Below are 23,581 nucleotides of genomic sequence, written 5' to 3'. Positions count from 1 at the left end.
CCAAGGCTCTCCACTCAGACCGGTCTTGTGCTTTCCGCATCCAACGCGATCCCGCGATCTTAACCAGGTCGTCGCTCCATCTTGTTGGAGGCCTACCGACAGCTCGTCTCCCGGTCCGCGGACGCCATTCGAGAACCTTCTGACCCCATCGGCCATCAGTCCTGCGAGCAATGTGCATCTTCAGTTTCGCAATTCTTCGGGCTATGACTAAATATAAGACATTCAAATAAAAAACCACGTGTAAAATTCAATTATTTAATTCCTTTTTTACAAAATCAACAACCTCCAAACACAACACCCAGTAACTCTAAAATCGCATAAAACCAACCTATTACTAAATTAGAACCTTATTTAACGCACTCGGTTAAACCAACAGTGACATGACATTATTCTAACTGGCGCAAGTAAATGACATTTATATTAGTTTTCATACAGATGTTTCCGTTTCGACCAGAAAAGTGGGAGTATGTATTGCGAGAAATATGTTTTTCATTAACCAATAGAAAAGTTTCATTTACCTCGCCTCGCTTCGCTCAGCTGTTTCCACCAGAGATGAGCTGTGCGAGGATGTGTAAATGAAACGTTTCTATTGGTTCTATCGCAATCGCAACACATCCTCGGACAGTATTGGTGGAAACACTGCTTTAAGCCCGCCATTAAGGGGAATAATAATAATAGTGCTTAATGGTTTTCCATATAATTTTCATATCCATAATATACCCATTGATTAATTTTATTTGACGGATAAATGTGATGCCGTCTCCGTCTATTCGAACAAAACAAACAGAGACGGCATCACATTTATCCGTCAGATAATTTATCAATGGATGGTGAAGGGGTTAATAAGTATGTCAAATCAACAATGTACGGTTGTATGGTACGGAAACTTTACCGATACAATACGATCGAAAACCACTTTACACTAAATCTGTACATGTTTCATACAAACAAGAAACCTTGTCAAATGCTTTTAACTTTACAAGCGCCATCTAGAGTTGTTGAACCGGCAACATTGAGAAATCAAGGACAAAGTCAATACGTAAAAAAACAACTCTAGTTGTTCCAACATTTTGTTCGTTTAAGTACATTTCTCAGGGTTTTAGGAAGGTAAAAAGGAACTTATAAAATTCTTTGTCCGTCCGTCCGTCTGTTAAGACCCTATACTTCGAAACGCGTGAAGGTCTTAAATTGAAATTTTTTGTCTTACATTTTTTGCCACAAAAAACGTACTGAGATACGGATTTAATGCCAATTAAATTACTATGAGTGCAGCGGTTAGGGATTCCGTTACCTAAATTAACCTATCCTAGTAAGTCCTAACTTTCTCATACGCAGTTCTGAGAATTCTAAGTTTCGTGATTTTGGACATCGTTTGATTGTAATTAAAGTTCTCATTTCGCTGGCAATTCTGTACTCCACGCAGAACACTCGGCAGTTCTTACAATTGAATTGTATCATAAAGTGCGTGAGGACTTACGAGGTTAAACAATAATGAACTTCATATCGTAACCCTGTACATTTAATATTAAAGGCATATTATTCCCAAATGTTTAATTTACCAAACACTTTTATTTCCCAACTCTCAATTTTTCCGAAACTATTAATATTTTCTCCGTATTTTTTCTTATGCTTTTGTAGAACACAGTAGGTCGGACTAACAAAAGAACACAATTAACCACGTGTGGAATTATGGTGACGTTAACTGGAATCGTGTCAGAGCATAGCATTATTTTAAATAACAAAATAGCCTTTAACATAATTGTACGAAATCAAATCATTATCGAGTTTGGTTGAATTGAATATTCAGTTGAAAATCATGTGGCAATCTTCTTTCAATTAATGTCTGCTAACAGTTTCATTTACCAACTCTTAATTATCTCCGAAACCAACATTTTTTCAGAGTTTTTCTTATCCTTTTTTGTAACACAGTAAGTGAGGTTAGGTTAGTTTTACGACAGTTCCGGATAAAATATGGTTTTCATCACACTTGCTTGTAAACAGTGTCGTAACATGCAGGCTACCTTGGTTGTAACCCCCCAAATAAAACCCTCGACCTTAATGTGCTTGTCATGAAACCCGTGGTCGGTCGCATGAGTCATTGCCCGTACTAATTTTGCTGTCATGAAGTCCAAGGTCGGTAAATGAGTTTGTTACTGCATGGCGTGCTGCTCGTGCAGCCAAGAGCGTATCGGCAATTTTTGAAAAAATATTAGTTTTTATCTTACAAATATACAATTTTACTCGCAAATGTGATGAAAAACATTGTATGTCGCACGGGCGGTACTAGAATTACGAACATCGACTCATTTAAGCCCGAAGTCAGACTCTCGTTCGTAATTCCTTATTTACCGCCCTTAAGACACAATATACTATTCAGAGTAAATCGAGAGTTGGGAAATGAAAGTTTGGCAAATGATACATTTGGGAATATTTTGCCAAAAGCTAAACTTAACTATATTTCAAAATTTAATACAAAAGTTCAAGACAAACCAATAAAGTATGGATGCGTCCAATCGGCCTTTAAAGTGGCAACACTGATTAAAACACGATCTCAACAATTTTCAATGTACAATATGTTACTCTCTGGACATATATTAGTAGAGGGCAAAGACCAAAAAGTTATACCAACAAGTATACATACATATGTATGATTAATTTTCGTGTCACAATGGAAAAAATTACAAGTCAACGCACATAAAAAGAGCTCTGGGTGGCTAGTGGAGGGGATGCGTTTGCGCATCTGTCAACGTTGTGATTTTTCAAAAAATAAATAAGTGCTTAGGTATTCTGGTTCTAGTGCGGTGTAAAGTGCAGTGCCTGTGGGAGAGAATGAGTTCGGAAACGGACCAAATTGTCCCTTGTGTGGACTCCAAGTGTATGTCTGTAAAATTCCATCCAGTAATAGCATGCCTTCAGTGCGCTTTGGTAAGCTCGTCCAAACTGAAGATTGAAGTTTACGGCAACAAGATGGATGTAGGTACAATAAATTATAAAAAATACTAAATCATATCTCTCGGCTTGCCATAGTCTGATACTCTAGGCACGCCATACGTGCGTTGATTTGTAATAGTAAGAAACTACCTGCGTAGTATTTTCTTTGTTTTCAGTCAAATGATTTACAATATTACAACATTCTTAAGCATTGTACTTGGGATTTCAGTGATGTCCAGAGAGTAGACAAAAAAAATCTATCTAGCTTAGAAGACAATGTAATTTTGACCATTTTGCAAACTTATTGATCCCATATTTGAAACTCAAGCTAAATTATAATAATAGAAAAACTCGTATTCCAAATAAGTTTAGGTACAGATTTTTTATATTTATACATACTTGATCAAAATGTATATAAATAAGTAGGTACCGTCAGTCAAATACGTGGTCTAACAATTCTTAAACAAGTTCCTATCAAATGAATGTCGCTAAAGTCAAACTTTCAAGTTGACAGACACGTCTATTGGCATTATTGTTTTATGACATGCAAACTATTATCAACTTTAAGGTGGTAGACCACATAATCGGCTGATGGTACAGTCGCCTACCTATCGACAGTACCTACCTATATATGTACCTATTTTCATACCATATTTTAAGTATCGGAAAAATAAAAATTACAATAATACCGTATTTACAGACAACATGAATTGTGACATTTTGACATTTAATATACATACATAACAAAAAAAACGTATGTTATTCATTCTAATATTTACATTTGTTATTAACTAAATGAAAAATAAAACAACCAAAGTTAGGCAAGATATTTGTTGGTTAAGTTACAATAGTACTTGTTCCAAGTTCTTTATTTTATAAAGAATTACGTGTTCTTACAATTGACGTATATTTTTGATGTATTTCATACAGAATAACTACTTTCAATTATTTAACAGATGTGAACAATTAATTATTAATTAATTCAAATGGTACAACAACAAGAATTTTACAATGTCAATCCATTTAGTGAATAAAAAGTTAAAACATGAATAAATAATTGTAGATTTACTCTCATTCAGAGGCCGTATTGGCTAACGGTTCTGACGCTCGCAATCGCAATCAAATGACAGAAGTCGCATTAAAAAACTGTCATTTGATTGCAATGAGGGCTATCGTTTTTTGTCTCACTAGATGGCGCACTGTTGCGTGAGGTTTTTAAGTATGGCTTTCAAAGTCTGTTATTACGGGCGTGAAAACAAAGTTTAGATTAAAATCATATTTAATACACCTTAAAACCGTACCATAAAAATATCGAGCATGCCACAGTGTTGCATAGTCCCCGTTTTGTTCGGAAAAAAGGGAGGACAAAGGTTTCCGAAAGACAAAACTGTCTCAAAACACAGACATTCATTGCCCCGGAACGCATATTTGCCATAATTAATTTCAGATATTGCAAAATATTCACAAAATTATTCTAATTATAAATAAACCCGCGTAGCTCACCCAAAAACTATGAGATTTGACATTTCGGAGACCTCACGCTACACTGGCGCCTCTAGTGGCGAATTCATACGCGATAGCCCTCATTGCGAGCGTCAGAAACTTTAGGCAATACGGGCTCTGGTCACTTCACAAGAGCTGACACAAATAGATTGAATGAGCCAATGGAAGTACCCGTGTGTTGCCATATTTCAATACACATTTGGGGGCGGCAGGCGTGAGCTTGCCTTCGGAATCCAAAAGCTTAATGGTTACTTTACCTGAAATGTAAAATTACTGGCACTTGAGGTATCCCATCTTAGGCCTCTAGGTACCCCTGGTGTTGCAGATGTTTATGGGCGGTGGTGATCTCTTGCCATCAGGAGGCCCACTTACTCATTTTCCATCCAGTCGAATGAAAAAAATGAATATTTCAGAATATTTTTCTTATATTATTTATGACTTATGACGGTGGAAGCATTCTACACTTCCACTGAACGTAAATATAGATACATACTCGCATTATGTTTAGTTTTAGTTTTGTCACTGAGAGACCCCATACATCCCTGTGTTATTATTGCTCTTTTCATGTATTATTTTCTTTAATTTCATACTGAAGTTTTTAAGTATTATATTATATCGTCACTACTTTGTAAAAGCTCGTATCTCAAAATTGATACTTTTCTAATTGAACTTTACGAACATTATTTCAAAGGTCAATTTTGTTGACGTATTGATTTGAGATACGAGATTTTTTCAAAGTAGTGACGATTTGTAATTATTTTATTCTGAAAAAATGACTCGTATTAAATATGTTGAGCCGGATAACTCGCGTCTTAAATCGAGTTTAGCTCGACATGTTTCGGGCTAATCCGTAGCCCTTCGTCTTCGGAGCAACGCGACTTAGCGGCTGCTGCAACACGCGCACTGCGCGCCGCAGCTCAAAATCACTTTCTGCCAAGTTTCTTGCGGCGCATTCTTCTTGGCAATGATGGTATTTCCGAAAGCGCTGTTAGTTTAATAAATGACGTGTAAAAGTGCCCACTGCGGCCTATTTACTGAATGAATGATTTGAATTTTGAATTTGAATTTTGACATCACAAAAATATGAAAACAACACGCATCAGTTTCCTAAAAAAATATCTAAGTGACATTACTTTCGTTCTATCTATTCGTGCCAGCTCTTGTGAATCGAGCTGTACAAAGGGAAAATTCCACATGAATTGACTATTTTGAATTCGGACAAAAAATTAACCAAAATTAAAGTGTTAAAGTGTGTGTTAGTGTCGTGTTTTCTGTACTGCTTACTGTGTTGGTGTGCAGTAAAGAGTTATTGTATTGTATTTTATTGTGTTTATGCTGGATCTAGGCGACATAAAATGACTTTTTCACACCTCTCCTTCAGAAAAGTAACTTTTCCTCCCTGACGAGAGGGAGCAAGTGCAGCTTTTCTGTTTTATTGCAAATGCCAATATTTGAAGTTGATAAAACTGTATAGCCCCGCCATTTTCTTTGCTGGTTGTTCTTTAAGAATAATAAGTTTTTTTTTTTTTTCAAGTATCTTAAAGCTCGTTGTGAAAAGTTGTATGAGCCACTCGGGAGCAAAATTATTTTCATCTTGGGCGTTAACACTTGAATCCCTCATTACGCTCAGGATTCTATTGCAGAATCCTTCGCTACATTCTGGATTCAATTTACGCCCTCGCCGTAAATACACCATTTTGCTCCCTTGTGACACAAATAACTATTTACGCTCTTGTATATTTAATTAACATTTACAGGGCATTCGATTTTGTTACTGTAATGCTGTATTTTTTTAACAATTTCTAACGTACTATTGGTATGTCAAATTTGTCAAAACCGTGGGACAAAACTAATTTTTGGTGATATTCAGAATGGACAGCTTTCCTTGTACATGTATTTGAAACTAGCATTTGTGTGCTTGGATTCGAATCGTCCATTTCCCATTTCTACTTAATGACAGTAAATAATTTATAATTATTTTGTGACTGCGACTAATTTAAAATTGCCTTTATACGGTTTTAAATTTCACATCTTTTTTAATTTTATAAAAATACTCATTATAAGTATAATAAAAAAATGTTAATAATATACAACGTTGGTTTAATCCTAACATATAAAAATAACCGCCACCTTATGGTACTACCCGCACACAGAGGTAAACATATTCTCACTTATTAAAAGTCGGTTAACATATAAACTAAAGACCTGAAACTAAGATCAAAAAGACGCGAGATAATGACTGTACAAATTTATCAATAGATCATATCAGTATGGAAAAATGAGTTTTTGTTGAAAATTTCATTTTTAGAGTTCCATAATTAACTAGGCTAGTCAGCTAGACTGTCTCTCTGTCCGCAGCTAAGCTCAGAGACCGTTAGTACTAGAAAGCTGTAATTTGGCATGAATATACATATCAGTAACGCCGACAAAATGGTACAATAAAAAAAAGTAAAAAAAAAAATTCTCGACTAACCCTATATACGTTATGCCTATACAATTTATTAAAAGTGTAAACAAACCGATTTCATCAAAATTCTTGAATAAACACCCACTGGATCGAATCAATAACACATTTATCTATAATTCGTGTCTTTTAACTAGATGTCTAATCACTTCTTTCACCAAAATTCACTTGATTTCAATATTTATTATTCATTTAAAAAATCTTCGTCAAAATCTGACGTTATTTCTTGATTGAAACATGTGTATAATCTGTAGTAGCATAGACTAGCCTAGAGATGGTGAAAAATTTGACATTTTAAAGATCAATTAATGCGCGGATGAATAAGCGATATTTATTTACTTGCCTTAAAATTAAAAAAATATATATTGACTGCTTTTATAATTGAATAAACAGTCTTTGGAATTAAATCAATCTATTCAATGAATAAATAATCGATTTACTGAACAGATTAATTATTTGGCAATAGGTTCTAGGTTTTTACATCACTAAGGGGCTGTTTCACCGTCCATTGATTAGTGTTAACTGGCGGTTAGGTTAGGTTAGGTTAGCCGGCGGTTAACGCTAATCAATGGATGGTGAAACAGCCCCTAAATGTCTATGGTCGGGTTGTATCTTTGTTTACGCTTGTCATCAATTGGATTGGAATACAATATAGTGTGGGGTATCGTTGGATAGGTCTTTTAAACCTATTGGGGGGTTGCTAAGACAACTTTTCGATTAAGTGATCTGTTTGCGAAATATTCACCTTTAAAGTGCTGAAAGTTTCTCGATGAGGGCTAAAGCATAGATGTCGCTAGTGTCGCTGCTTAAGTGACTAAATATGAAACAAACAAGCTGAGATATGTGGTTTTGAGAAATTTGTGTCTATACTCCTGTCCAGTGGTGGTGTAGCGGTATAGCACGCAGCACGGAATGCTGAGAAACCTGGGTTCGATTCCCAGCGCTGGTCTCTTTTTCTGGTTTTTCTGTGCGTCTATGTTTCAGTTTGTATTTTCGATATAAATTTTTGGACACTCGAAAACAAAACCGCCCTTTCCAGCAGTGGGTAAGCAACAAAAACAATCGAACTTAAATTTATACAGTCATAATCTCAAGTATAAGTATACATTTTTGGATATATCCAAACAGAGCCAAAAGGAGCCATTCATTAATTATATCACACCAATTTTGACCATTTTAAGCCTCCCCCTTAGTGAATGAAGGTTTTCCGCAGAGGCAAAATATCGCTAGATGGCGTTACTATCGTGAGGTCTGTTTGATGTTTGCTTGCGATTGGCTCATTTAGTTCTTTAACCAATCGCAAGATACTAGCGCCATCTAGCGATATTTCACCTCCGTGAAAAGCCTCATTGAAGAAATAACGAAATTGGTTCCTATAAATTTACTCATCATCATCACCCCAGCCTTAACACGTCCCACTGCTGGGCACAGGCCTCCTCTCAGAACAAGAGGGCTTACATAAATTTACTATCCTATGCAAAAAAAAACGATAAAAAGTATTTGTATTTTTTTAAAAACAATCCCAATTAAAACACAAACTGAGACATTCCGTGCTGCTGAGGACCTGGGTGCGATTTTCAGCGCTGGTCTCTTTTTCTGGTTTTTTTTCTGTGCATCCATGTTTCAGTTTGTATTTTCGTTGGATTTCACGGGATGACCGTAAAAGTAACAAAATTGGAGTTGAAATAAAAAAATACAAAAAGACTCCAAAAACAAATCTCAATCCCAATTATTTTGTTCACGTGTCACAAACTGCTTAACACCCCCCCCCCCTTAAATATGTAACATAATGTATGTATGACTCCAAAATCGAAAAACAAACAACATTCCACGACTACAACACTATTCGCTATACTGCGTCATAACCGACAACGCGTTCAGTGGCGCCGCTATACCAAACTCTTTGCCCACGCGGAAATTATAATCCTGATTACCGTGGATTGTCCTAACATGTATCCGCAAGTAACTGGGCCGTGTGAAGAACTTGTAGCATATGTGGCATTGGTACTTCTTCAGCCCCGAATGCGTCTCCAAGTGCCGTTTGAGCTTGCCCTTGGTGATGAACCCTTTGCCGCACTGCTGACAGATGTAGGGCTTTTCCTTGGTGTGCGTGAAACTGTGCAGTTTCAAGTAGTAGTGGAGTTTGAAGCTCTTGTTGCATACCTGAAAGTTCAAAATGGGGGGGTGTTTTAGGTAATAAACTCAAGAAAATTGGTAAATTTGTATACCGACTCAGTTGAGTGCCAAGTTTGGTACTCACCAGATATATCTGGTATATTGTAATAGTGGTCATTTTTAGATAAATAAAAATTATTCTTATTCTTATTCTGTTCGATACAGCGCCATCTATAGTTCATCTGCTGAACTAGATAGCTTGCTAATTAATCAAAATGATCGATGCCCGTTGACATTCATGAACCTAAGACAGCCAGTGAAATTACTGGCACGTGAGGTATCCCATCTTAGGCCTCTAGGTTGGCAACGCGTCTGCAATACCCCTGGTGTTGCAGATGTTTATGGGCGGTGGTGATCTCTTACCATTAGGAGACCCACTTGCTCGTTTACCATCCAGTCGTATAAAAAAAAAAAAAACCTCAGCAGTTACAAAATAAAACACAAAATGTGGTGGCGCTAGTATCGCGCATCAATATAAATAAGGTTTTTAAGTTTGTTTGTCACTGTTTTAGACGACCAGATGGCCTAGTGGTTAGAGAACCTGACTACGAAGCTTGAGGTCCCGGGTTCGATTCCCGTGTCGGGGCAGATATTTGTATGAAAAATACGAATGTTTGTTCTCGGGTCTTGGGTGTTTAATATGTATTTAAGTCATATCTATATAATTATATTTATCCGTTGCTTAGTACCATAACACAAGCTTTGCTAAGCTTACTTTGGGACTAGGTCAATTGGTGTGAATTGTCCCGTGATATTTATTTATTTATTTATTTTATTACTGTTCCATTGCAATCGGCTTCGGAGTAAAAAGTCCAAAAAACCAACCGGTCTCTCATTTCGGGCACCCAACTTTACATATTCTTTATTTTTAAGTAAAGCGCAAGCAAGAGCACTATCTGTCATCTTGCGTATGAATGTTATAGTTAGCTTATTTATATATTGTTATTATCTACCTATCTATCTGTTTAGATTTGTTGTGTATGTGTATTGTATGTGTTAGTTTTATGTATTATTGATACAGCTCTAATCTACTGTAAATTGCACCACCTGCTAAAATGTATTCCTTATTTCTGTCCATTGTAAAGGTTGCCTGGAAGAGATCGCTCTGAAGCGATAAGGCCGCCTATTGCTTACCTTAGAAAATCTCTATGTATATACCTGTGTTCTCTGTACTGTTTACTGTATTGGTGTGCAATAAAGAGTTATTTGTATTGTATTGTAAATTACCTGTTGCATGGATAAAAAGTATATAATCCGACATTTTGTGATGGTGAAAATCTCAGTCACAGCAACCATGTCGTGCGCACGGTCTTTTTTAGGTTATATAATTTAAGTCGTTTGTTCGCCGCCAGACAGCGCTGCTCGACGCAATCGCAACGGCTGCGTTCAGCACCGCGCATGACCGTGTTGCACGACAGTTTCTGTGACCTATAGAAATGGTCTCGCCGGAAGACCAGCGCTGGCGCCGCCCCCGGAGTCCGCATTCATGCTGAGGCGGGACCTTTTTCACGGACAATCTTTTACATTTGCTTGTTTTTTTGTTGTTTTATATTCTATACTTTTATGATTGGTTTTTTGGAGTATTTTTGTATTTTTTATTTCAACTCCAAATTTGTTAATTTTACGGGTATCCCGTGAAACCATATTGAAAATACAAACTGAGACATGGATGCACAGAAAAACCAGAAAAAGAGACCAGCGCCGGGAATCGAACCCAGGTCCTCAGCAATACGTGCCGCGTACCGCGTTCTATACTTTTGTTGTTTTTGTATTAATCATTCTATGTGTATTGTGTGTCGAATAAACTATATCAAATGTCTTTTCTTATTATTACTAACTTATACCCGCAGTTTCGCTCGTATTAAATTTGGGGTAACATAGATTTACTTTCTACAATCCCTTTTTTGTTTTGATTTATTTTTCGGATGATTGTACGTAAATACAGATGACAGAAATAGTTTTAGACAGATGGTGTAAATTGTCGAATACAGAAATCAACCCAACTCCTTGCTACCTCAAAGAGCGACTTAGTTGTTACTTCTGTTCGTTGCTCTCACAACTTCCTTCTTACTGTCCCTCTTTCACTCTAAATTCTATGTTTATTAATTGTCCAGGCCACTCGGTTGTGGAACTCCCTGCCGATAGCTTTATTTAATACTTTAAATTTTAAGTTTATATTTAGGTCACATTCTTTCGAAACTAACCGCTCACCCAGACAAGAGATGTCGCTACTAAGCAATCAAATTATGATTGATTTTTTGGAGACTTTTTGCATTTTTTATTTCAACTCCAAATGTATTACTTTTACGGCTTTTTTTTGTGATGTTTTTATAGCGAAAGATATTTTCTCGAGACATGTAAAATTAGATAATTTGTATATTTTTTTATTATTTTAATTTATTTTTGACCGGTTAATTTATATTTTATGTAATTCTTAATTTTAATCCAAATATTTACACGCCTGTACTGTATGTAGGCTGAATACATGACTGATTACTAGACAAGCAATAATAACATCCATTTGAACGTTTAGGGGCATAAATGTCCAAATGTCAGAAAGTCCAGGTGTCACATTGTCCATGGTCAAAAAGTCCGAAGTTATAATGCCTTAATGTCGGATAGTCCATATGTCCGAGAGTCCAGGTGTCACATTGTCCATTGTCAAAAAGTTCGAAGTTATAATGCCTTAATGTCGGATAGTCCATATGTCTGAAAGTCCAGGTGTCACATGTCCATTGTCAAAAAGTTCAAAGGTTATAATGCCCTAATGTCGGATAGTCCATATGTCCGAGAGTCCAGGGGTCTCACTCATTCTAATTTGGTTTTGTTTACACCTATTGCAATCAAATTGTTTTCGACTCGATCGCCTTTATGTCAAGTCAATAAGAGCTGCCACCACGTAGACAATACGATAACAATATGGAAAGAGACAATGTTAGAATGAGGCCCCAGTCCATCTGCATGACTGGATCAGCTGGTCAATTCTTGTCGACTCGACATGACATGTACGAAGCATCATAGATGCATCTGGATCTTACTGAGAATGGGTCTCAGGGTGATAGAATAACAGACTGAAAATAATGCAGATGAGCAATCTAGCTCTCTAATCTATTTCAGTTATATTATCATTTAGTTGTGTTAGTCATATTTTTATACAATGAGACATTATGGGATTCAGGCCTTCAGAACTAGGACGTTTAATCCTTCGGACTTTTGAGTATGGACTTTTTGACGCTAGGACTTTCAGACACTAGGATGTTTCATCCTTCGGACTTTTTGACCATGGACTTTTTGACGCTAGGACTTTCAGGCACTAGTACGTTAATCCTTCGGACTTTTTGACCATGGACTTTTTGACGCTAGGACTTTTAGACACTAGGACGTTTCATCCTTCGGACTTTTTGACCATGGACAATGTGACACCTGGACTTTCTGACATTTGGACATGTATGCCCTAAACGCATTTGAATACTGTATTCTTAGCAAATAAATTCATTTCATTTCATAAAGTAAAAATGCCCTAAAACTAAAACGTTGAAAACGCCTGCAGGGCCTACTACGAAACTCGAAGTTCGTGTCGTGCGGTCCCTCTCTGACATTTATACTATATAATACGAGAGCTAGATGGACGGTACAATACGATACGAAATTAGAGTTTCGTAGTAGCCCTGCTGATCTATAAGTCATAAACACCGTTTTCGTTCTATGAGAACGATTACGGTGACAAAAATACAAAACCGGGAAAATTACTGGCATTTTCCATGAGGTATTTATCCATCTACAGAAACCTGAATCTGTGAGACTTTAAGCTTTTCTCAGTTGACACAACGTTAGCTAGTTTCTACACGGGACAGCGACATCTATCGGCGAATAAACGAAACCGCAAGTAAAACCACTAGACTTGACATTATACAGGTTCCAGACCGGTGTTATTAATAATAAGTAGTAATTAATAGTTAATGATGTTATTGTGATTGTGACGTATAATATTTAATAATGGATAATTTAATTTAATTGAATAATCAAAATTATACTGTATTTATATAACATTTATTGTCTTTTGACGCATTTATTTTAATTGTTAACACTAAAGAATGCAATAAAATATTTACATTTTCATTTTCATTTCATTTTATTTCAGTATTTTTTTCAGATTTGATATTTTATTAAACCGGGTGATGGTTTGATATTTTATTATGGCGAGTGACAACCAAAAGTCACTAACTGCAAAAAAATCGTGGAATTTACCAGGGTTCGAAAATATCCGATATATATCCATTTAGTATGAAAGCCATATTATTATTTGTAAAATAAATGAAGTAAAATTGTTTGTGCACTTTATCAATTACTTACTTTGTAAAAAATAATAGAAAAACACGACAAAAACTTACTCTTTCGTAACGAAATTTTTCTGACACGACTGACGCCATTAACGCCTGCAGAAGTGTTGCCATTAAATGGATTAGAACCTACTATTAGGGAGTATCTTTTAACTACTCCAACGCCATCTACATTTGGGAAGTAGAAATAAAGTAACAAAGGCCAAAAACTAGCCAAAAATTACTTAATAATATCAAATTTTTAAACCAATTTATGTATTGATATATATCATAAAAAATCAACAACAAACATCACGCCTGCATTCCCAAATGGGGTAGGCAGAGCACACGAAACGTCACCGCTTCGGAGCCACTTTTAGCAATTTTAGGTTTTAAGTTCGACAAAAACGGTACAATAGTGACAGGTTGCTAGCCTGTCGCCTACGGTATACCTTAACCTATATCCTCAGTCGCCTCTTACGACATCCACGGAAGAAATGGAGAGGTGTAATTCTAACCCGACACCACACGGGATATAAATCGGATATATATCCTCGAACCCTGGAATTTACCTTACGATACTATGCATAAGTTTATTTATCCCTTTTGACTTTAGGTGGTAATTAGTGACTTTTGCTTGTGACCCGACGAATATTAACCTAATAATGCCTAATCGCCTCTCAAGCACAGGATCATCCGTTCAAATCCAGGCTCGCTCCCTGCAGCGCTACTACGAAATTCGAAAATCAAAGATCGTGTCGTTCGGTCCCTGTGATACTTTTTAACACGAGAGCGAGAGGGACGGTACGATACGAACATCGGAGTAGGCCTCCTAAGTCATACGAAATTAATGTGCGTACATTACGGTGAAGCAGAACAGAAAATGATGTTGACAACACTTACTTGACAGACATGCTTCCGTTCCTCAGGTTTGTTCTCATCTTCGATCGCTATCCTGGAGCCGTGACTCTTCAGATGCTCCTCCAAATAGTAGAAGTGCTGGAACACCTGAAATCAATGTGTGGGATGTTAACAACTATAATGGTGTTCCACGGTCATCATCAGCCGGGAGACATTCACAGCTGAACAAAGGCCTCCCCCTCAGAACGCCTCAATGAACGACTCGCCACTTGCATCCACCGGTTGCCAGCAACTCTCACGATGCCGTCAGTCCACCTTGTGGGAGGCGTGCCAACGCTTCGTCTTCCGGTTCATTGTCCCCCAAAGGTTATCGGGCTTTGAGCGATGTGGCCCATTTCCATGGTATTTTATAGGAAAAGTTTGTATTTTTCGTGCTCTCTCAATAGGGAATATTACTTCAATCTTCTGCCGTCAGAGTACAGCACTAGCACAAAACCGTAAACAGTTTTTTGAGTATCTTAGGCCATAATATCATATTATTTCAATTAAATGTTTGGAAATATAGCTCTATCGTTACTATCAGTGTAAATATCATGTTATTTTGTTGCTAATAAATATATTTATCCATGATCTGTCATGGCCACAAAATATAAAGAGAACTGACGTTGTCATGGAGGTTAGCGCTAGTGTCGCCCCCTGCGCAGAGCTTTGCCTAATATGCCGTATTAGCTTCAGTACAGTCAAGGGCAAAGATATCAACACGGTCAAAGTTGCAAAAATAGGCCTTAATGTTTAGTGCATAAAGTCGTGTATGCATATTTTTGTAACTTTGGCCGTGTCGATATCTTTGCCCTTGACTGTACCCATCGTACAGCCATTTTGACATTTGACACTCAATAAAGTTCCATTTAGGGGCAATCAACTTTTTCTTGTTCGTTTTCTGTCCAGTTGTCAAAGTCAAAGTCAAAATATCTTTATTCAATCCAGGCTATAACAAGCACTTATGAATGTAAAAAAAATCTACCACCGGTTCGGAAAAACCTCTGTTGAGAAGAATCCGGCAAGAAACTCAACGAGGTATATTTGTTTTTAAACAGATTTAAATTATCGAAAATACTACTATTTACAATATTATTAAATGATATGTATACATCACAAGTATTTAACACAACTTTATTTTTAACACAGTAGGTGCATAAAAATATAGCGATAAATAACTTAATTGATTGTCAACTTGGATTTCATCCAATTATATCTTGTTACTATTTATATCTTATGATTGGTTTTTTGGAGTCTTTTTGTATTTTTTTTATTTCAACTCCAAATTTGTTACTTTTACGGTCATCCCGTAAAACCATATCGAAAATACAAACTGAGACATGGATGCACAGAAAAACCAGAAAAAGAGACCAGCGCTGGGAATCGAACCCAGGTCCTCAGCATTCCGTGCTGCATGCTATAACCCCTACACCACCGCTGGACAGGAGTCTAGACACAATTTTCTCCTATGCACACATATCTCAGGTTGCTTTGTTCTACTACGCTACTTAAGCAGCAGCACTAGCGACATCTATGTTCCTCTCTCATCGAGAGACGTAACATTCCAAATTAGAACCAGCCGCTCACCCAGACAAGAGATGTCGCTACTAAGCAATCAAATTATGATTGGTTTTTGGAGTCTTTTTGTATTTTTTTTATTTCAACTCCAAAGTTACTTTTAATAATCTTGTTACTATTTTTATCATAAATACGATCGAAAATTTAGTACGCAGTATAAATTTTAGGTATTATGAGACAGAGTCATTTTGATATTTGGGCCATTTAAAGGTATTTTAGAATTACTGTAATTATGAAACTAACACCTTTTCAGTAGTAATTTGATATTTGAAGGAGTTGTTCGTTTTACAATTTATATAATTTCGATAACGGATGTAATGCGTAAAAGTAATTAAGACATTTTGTCACACGGAAAACTAATCTGTTTTAACATTGCGACGATATTTGGTTTTAGAGAACCAGTAACATCTCAACGCCAAAAAAGGGGGTGTACATACCTCCCCGCATATGTTGCAGACGCGGCTGCGCTCGTCGGCCGGTATTAGATCGGACAGGTTGGTCGGCGCGTCGCCCTGCTTCGGTATCTTACGTGCGTTCTGCAGAACCATTGCCAATATATCGTTGCGGTTCTCCTCTAAGATCCTGGAATTAAATGGACGTCAAAATTAAAATCAAAGCGCGTCCAGCGAGTAGGCAAAAAACTATTTTAAACGTCAGTTTTTTATATAACCAGCGCTTTCAGAAAGATTGTCATTGGCAAGAAGAATGCGCCGCAAGAAACTTGGCAAAGTATTTTTTTACATATTTACAATTATCTTAAAATATGAATTAAAAATATATAGAATAAAGATAAAAAATACATAAATAAATTACAGATTTAATTATAGGTTCAAACTAGGCGCAGCTACATCGAGAAAGGGTAATAGTCGGCGTCGCGTCGTATCAGGAGGCCTAGAAGATGGCTCAAAGGAGGGATGAGTGGAAGATACTCCAACGACAAGAGTAACTTAAGTAAAGTAATAGTTATTTATGTGGCTGGTGCATAATGAGAGGCATTAAAGTACGAGTGTGGTTTTATGAAACGAGCCACACGAGTGTTTTAATGCCTAATTATGTATAGCCGCATACATAACTTTATCTACATCAGAAGTTTTCTATAATATGTTCAGATCTAAGATCAAATACAAACTAAAGATAGGGCGCTGCGAACAACAAAGTGAGGCCGGTCAAACTACACCAATCCGTGTGCTAACACAGTGGCACGCCCACACTTGCAACGAAACTACACCAAAACCTTAACATAAAACGTCAACCCTAGTGTTGCCATTATAATATTGTAGTTACCCTATTAGGTATTGGGTAAAAGGCGCCTATGTAATATAATCTTTTTTTGTTAATTATATTCTTTATTAACACGGTTTAAAACGTGAGAAAGTGACACGCAACGTAGTTATTTAGTTCTTGTAAAAGTTTATCAACGTTTTTATTGTAGTAACGGTATCAAAGTGTGAAAGTATTTAAAACGCTATTAAAACGTTATTTAACGGTAACGATATTTTTGTAGTATCGGGGTACTAAGAATTATTACGGCAACACCGCCTACCACACATGTTTATAAAACCGGCCTCACCGGGTATTTCACCGCGCTCCATCTTTACTTTTTATTTGATCTGAGGTTCAGATATGGCCTGTATTTTGACTTTGACTTTGAATTTGAATAATAATTATTATCTACATGCATGTCATAAGTTATCTACAATATGTACAGATATGCATTGTTAAAAAAAGTATTACCGATACTTTAATGTAAACATTAAGATGCACTGTACTTTAATGTGAACATTAAGATGCACCCGCAGATACCAGGTTTCTTAATAAAGACCATTTGATAGTCGTTTCTGAACATATAATAGGGAAGTTATGATATGCATGTAGATAAATAACTAATTACTAATATTAAATATGATTTTCGGGTGGGCGCATCCGTCGTCCGTCCATTGTCGCCGTACTGGCAGTACTCACAGCCCCTCCTTCTGGTGCGTGGCGAGATGCATCTGCACGTGGTATTTGGTGTTGAACATGTGCGCGCAGACCGGGCACTCGTACCGCAGCACGAACTTGTCTGCGCGGTGGCTCACCAGGTGGCGCTGCAGCTTGCACGGCGCGTTGAACGTCTTCGAGCAGATGTCGCAGATGAACTTCTTCTCCGCTTTGTGGTTCTTGCGGTGGTACACCTGAACACATATATCAACAACAACTTTTATAAATAATAATAAATAAATACATACATACATACATAAAATCACGCCTCTTTCCCAACGGGGTAGGCAGAGACTACATCCTTCCATTTGCTACGATTCTGGCATACAACTCTCGCTTCCTCTACATTCATCAATCTTTTCATGCATGCACGTCGGTTTAGAGTATTCCTGAACCGACCTTTCTTCAGAATGTACCCGATTTGATCATGGTACTTTCGTCTAGGCCTTCCTCTCCCAACGTTCCCATTCACGCTAGTCTTATAGATCTGCTTAGTCAATCTGTTTTCATTCATTCATAAATAAATATCACGGGACAATTCACACCAATTGACCTAGTCCCAAAGTAAGCTTAGCAAAGCTTGTGCTATGGGTACTAAGCAACGGATAAATATAATTATATAGATAGATACATACTTAAATACATAGTAAACACCCAAGACCAGAGAACAAACATTCGTATTTTTCATACAAATATCTGCCCCGACACGGGAATCGAACCCGGAACCTCAAGCTTCGTAGTCAGGTTCTCTAACCACTAGGCCATCTGGTCGTCGTTTTATAAATGAAACAATAAATTTAAAAAAAAAGCCTATAGTTTCCCACTGCTGGGCAAAGGCCTCCCCTTTCTCCTTCCATTTTGCCAAAAAAATAAATTTAAAAATAAAAAAAACCCGACAGATTTTAGAAGGGGGGGACGGGGGATGCTGGATTTTAATGAAAATTTGCACTTTGAAGTGGAATATTTTGCAAACTGATCACTGAATCCAAAAGTCGTTTTAGCAACCCCCTATCGGTTTTAAAAGACCTATTAAATGATACCCCACACTATAAAGTTGGATGAGAAAAAATAAATCACCCCCACTTTACGTCTATGGGATTTTTTATTGTACTATTTTGTCGGCATACTTTACAATATATATCCATGCAAAAATAAAGCTTTCTAGCATTCATAGACCCTGAGCAACACCGCGGACGGACCCTAAAAACCCACATTCCAATCGGTCCACCCTAAGAGCTACGGTGCCGCAGACAGACAGACACACATAGCGATCAAACTTATCTCAACTAACTCACCATGGTTTCTCTCCTCTTGTACCCCTTCCCGCACAGCGTGCACAAGAAAGGCTTGGGCCCGGAGTGAGTCGCTTCGTGCTCCTTTAGTCCCGCCTCGTCTATAACGTCCGCGAGGCAGTAATAGCACTTTAGCACGGCGTCCTCGCCCTCGTGACTCTTCTTGTGCACTTGCAGCATCTCGAGATGCAGGAACCGCTTCTGACAGTACTCGCAGGCGTGCGGCCGCTTCTGGTAATCGCGCTTTTTCTTCACAGCGCGTTTCTTTCTCGGTTTCTTTGCACTGAAAAGCATGGTCGAAGATTCTTGTTAAAAAAAAAAATTTCACTTCTCATGCTCGTAAAGTGCGTGTTTATGCGGGATCTAGGCGACATAAAATTACTTTTTATGTTCTAGTGCATACAAGTAAAATCTTCGTCTAACACCAAGGCAATCAGGTGTAAACAGGCACAGACAAAGAAGTTTCTACATATTTTTTTTTATATTTCTTTAATTTAATGAACCTATAAATCAATGAGGGCTATCGCGTATGAATTCGCCACTAGAGGCGCTAGTGTAGCGTGAGGTCTCCGAAATGTCAAATCTCATAGTTTTTGGGTGAGCTACGCGGGTTTATTTATAATTAGAATCATTTTGTGAATATTTTGCAATATCTGAAATTAATTATGGCAAATATGCGTTCCGGGGCAATGAATGTCTGTGTTTTGAGACAGTTTTGTCTTTCGGAAACCTTTGTCCTCCCTTTTTTCCGAACAAAACGGGGACTATGCAACACTGTGGCATGCTCGATATTTTTATGGTACGGTTTTAAGGTGTATTAAATATGATTTTAACCTAAACTTTGTTTTCACGCCCGTAATAACAGACTTTGAAAGCCATACTTAAAAACCTCACGCTACAGTGCGCCATCTAGTGAGACAAAAAACGATAGCCCTCATTGGTGTGCGTGTTGCGGCAGCCGCCGAGTCGCGTGCTCCTGAGAGGAAGGGCTACGAAATAGCCCGAAACATGTCGAGCTAAACTCGGATTAAGACGTGAGTTAACCGTTACAATATCTTTTAATATGAGTGGGTCTCACGGTAGTTTCATGTTCATAATGCAACTTCTTCAAAAATATACACTAATAACTCTTAGAAAAATCGTTAGTTCACTCGATAAATGGTACATCTCTAAAACTGTCATACTCGAAACGTCACAGTAATCATCATAGGTGAAAAATATTGTAGTTTGAAGTTGGTGCCTTGGCACAAGCCAGCAAGAGTGGAACTATAGTCGTCTACCTTAGTATGTTGGACTTCAATCACTGCTGCTGGCTCGTGCTGAGCCACCGACTTCAAACTAGTAGAAAATTTTCAACATAAAACTACCGTGAGACTCACTTATATAAAACGATTTTTCGTGACATGAACATAAATAATTTTAAGAAAATGACCCACCGATGGTTATTAAAAAAATGTTTATATTCGGTCAGTGAATTTATGAGTGATGATAGTTTTTAGTATACGTTTAGTAAGTAAGTAACTATGTTTTTGCAAGCCGGAAACGGCAGAACATGATGCACCAAGTTTATTCCGTAAGACCTGATAATATGTAACACATGTTTGGCAATAAATTATTTCATTTCATTTATTATTATTTATTAAACGATACTGTAACGGATAACTCACGTCTTAAATCGAGTTTAGCTCGACACGTTTCGGGTTATTTCGTAGCCCTTCTCGCCACCGCTCTGCTCGCGCGACTATTCGCGCTAAACTCGATTAAGACGTGAGTTATGCATTACAATATCATTTGATAGTAGAAAATTATTTTCAAGGTTTTGAAGTTGGTTATATTTTTTGTTAAAAAGTTTTTTATTATGGTTTTTAGTGATTTGTAGCCAAAGTGCATCTCGCAACGATTCCTTTAAGGTCAAACTTTTTACTCGTCACAATTTTTTTTGCTAAAATAAAGAACTTACTCCTTATCCCCTCCCTCGCCCCCCTCCGCCTCCGCGTCAGCCTCCTCCTTCACTTGAGCCCCCTCCACTTTGACACCGTCTTCTGTTAAAAAAAAAAGACAAATAAAATTAACAGACTCTAGAAAATGACACTTTATTCCTTTATCAAAAGATATAAATTCTATTGCTAACAATATGTACTAGTATTATCACTTTGAACCTCAGGAGATTAAAACAAATCTCACCCACACAAAATTAATGCAGCCTGGCAACATTGAGACAAGGCAACCCAATAACTCCAACCGACAACAGTTCCACTTACTCTCCCAAGTCTCGGAGTGTGTCAGCACGTGTCGATGCATCTTGCTGCTCGTGATGAAGCCCCGCCCACACACGTAGCACTTATAGGGCCGCTCGCCTGTGTGCGTGCGCGTGTATACGCATGTACGACGCCGTACTGATACTTTTGTACCAATAAATGCCGATTAAAGGCAATTTTAAAAAACATAGGTTAGGTTAGAGTTGCGTCAAGGCCAGCCACGCGGAATAGGAGCTCCGCGTCCGTCGACTTTGAGTCAAAGAATTTTAGACCACTTGCTACAGACCATTTGCTACTTAGACCAGCAGATTTTAGTCGAAATGATTCTTAGCCGTATTTGAAGACGGTTATTCGGCCAGTTTTTATGAGACATGGGTAATCTCGACTCCGACAAGGGATCCGATTCAATTTAAGATTAGAAGCTAGGGCTAATCAAGTTAATCATGCAATTTTTATTAAAATACATAGTTTAATTTTTTTTTAAGTATTTAGATCCGCTTGAGGATCTGACTGTTATGAATCTTCAGAGCCGGATTTAACCGTTTCTATTATGTATGGTTGTAAGATTTGGTTGGACATACCAGCAGCGTTTTCACCAGAGTTGCGCAGTGACACAAGAAAAAAAAACACTTACTCTCCCAAGTCTCGGAGTGTGTCAGCACGTGTCGATGCATCTTGCTGCTCGTGATGAAGCCCCGCCCACACACGTAGCACTTATAGGGCCGCTCGCCTGTGTGCGTGCGCGTGTGTATACGCATGTAGGACGCGGTACTGATGCTCTTGTCGCATATCTTGCAGGTCAACGGGCCTTCCTGCTTGGGGCGCCGCCCGCGGGGGGGCGACGGGCAGGGCTCCATCTTGGGCGGCTCCGTCCACGTGTTTGAGGGGAAGTAGTCTTCGTCTGACATGCTGGAAGGATACAAGTTTGGGTAAGATTAAGTTTGAGTATTTTTTTTTTAAATATGCTTCATTGCAGACCAGCTTTCTAAAATTACAAGCGCTACAATCCTTGTCCTAGTTATATTATAAATGTGAATGTTTGTGAAGATGTTTGGAGGTTTAAATAAATAAATAAATAAATATCACGGGACAATGAGGGCTATCGTTTTTTGTCTCACTAGATGGCGCACTGTTGCGTGAGGTTTTTAAGTATGGCTTTCAAAGTCTGTTATTACGGGCGTGAAAACAAAGTTTAGATTAAAATCATATTTAATACACCTTAAAACCGTGCCATAAAAATATCGAGCATGCCACACTGTTGTATAGTCCCCGTTTTGTTCGGAAAAAAGGGAGGACAAAGGTTTCTGAAAGACAAAACTGTCTCAAGACACAGACATTCATTGCCCCGTAACGCATAATTGCCATAATTAATTTCAGATATTGCAAAATATTCACAAAATTATTCTAATTATAGATAAACCCGCGTAGCTCACCCAAAAACTATGAGATTTGACATTTCGGAGACCTCACGCTACACTAGCGCCTCTAGTGGCGAATTGATACGCGATAGCCCTCATTCACACCAATTGACCTAGTCCCAAAGTAAGCTTAGCAAAGCTTGTGTTATGGGTACTAAGCAACGGATAAATATAATTATATAGATAGATACATACTTAAATACATAGTAAACACCCAAGACCCGAGAACAAACATTCGTATTTTTCATACAAATATCTGCCCCGACACGGGAATCGAACCCGGGACCTCAAGCTTCGTAGTCAGGTTCTCTAACCACTAGGCCATCGGGTCGTCAAGGTTTGGATGTTTGTTACTCCATCAGGCAATAACAGCTGAACTGATTTACATGAAACTTGGCGTACAGATAGACAAAGATCTGCATTGAGACATGAGAGACTTTACATCTCGGTAATGCGTACCCGTGGGATAATATATTAAGTTTAAAACAAGAATAGAGGGCACTGGCACTGGACGACCGGATGGCCAAGTGGTTAGAGTACCTGACTACGAAGCTTGAGGTCCCGGGTTCGATTCCCGGCCGGGGCAGATATTTGTATGAATAATACCACAAAGTAGATAATATAACAGAGACACCACCTATGCAAATGGTATCACCCTAATACTGGCTATTCAACTGGCTATTTTTCTTTCCTTCGGTTTTCCAATAGATGGCACCAGTGAGAACACAAATAACACGATACGTATTGCCATCTAGTGAGACAC

General features: G+C 37.8%; 1 protein-coding gene across 1 annotated transcript in view; it reads right to left on the bottom strand.

The window, feature by feature from the left end:
* Nucleotides 1-241: 241 nt before the first annotated feature.
* LOC141443140 (uncharacterized) overlaps nt 242-23,581 on the bottom strand; it is a 34,660-nt gene continuing 11,320 nt past the window's right edge. Inside the window, exons 7-14 of the mRNA XM_074108350.1 lie at nt 22,035-22,309; nt 21,404-21,544; nt 21,103-21,184; nt 19,146-19,425; nt 17,833-18,044; nt 16,308-16,452; nt 14,296-14,400; nt 242-9,061 (exon numbers count right to left, since the gene is read on the bottom strand). Coding sequence (XP_073964451.1) covers nt 8,741-9,061; nt 14,296-14,400; nt 16,308-16,452; nt 17,833-18,044; nt 19,146-19,425; nt 21,103-21,184; nt 21,404-21,544; nt 22,035-22,309 — 1,561 coding nt within the window. The 3' untranslated portion in view covers nt 242-8,740. The remainder of the gene's footprint in view (nt 9,062-14,295; nt 14,401-16,307; nt 16,453-17,832; nt 18,045-19,145; nt 19,426-21,102; nt 21,185-21,403; nt 21,545-22,034; nt 22,310-23,581) is intronic.

Source organism: Choristoneura fumiferana, chromosome 26 (genome assembly GCF_025370935.1).
Source record: "Choristoneura fumiferana chromosome 26, NRCan_CFum_1, whole genome shotgun sequence".
Taxonomy (NCBI): Eukaryota; Metazoa; Arthropoda; class Insecta; order Lepidoptera; family Tortricidae; genus Choristoneura; species Choristoneura fumiferana.
Note: the sequence above shows the minus strand (reverse complement) of the source record. Positions and strands in the feature narration are given on the sequence as shown.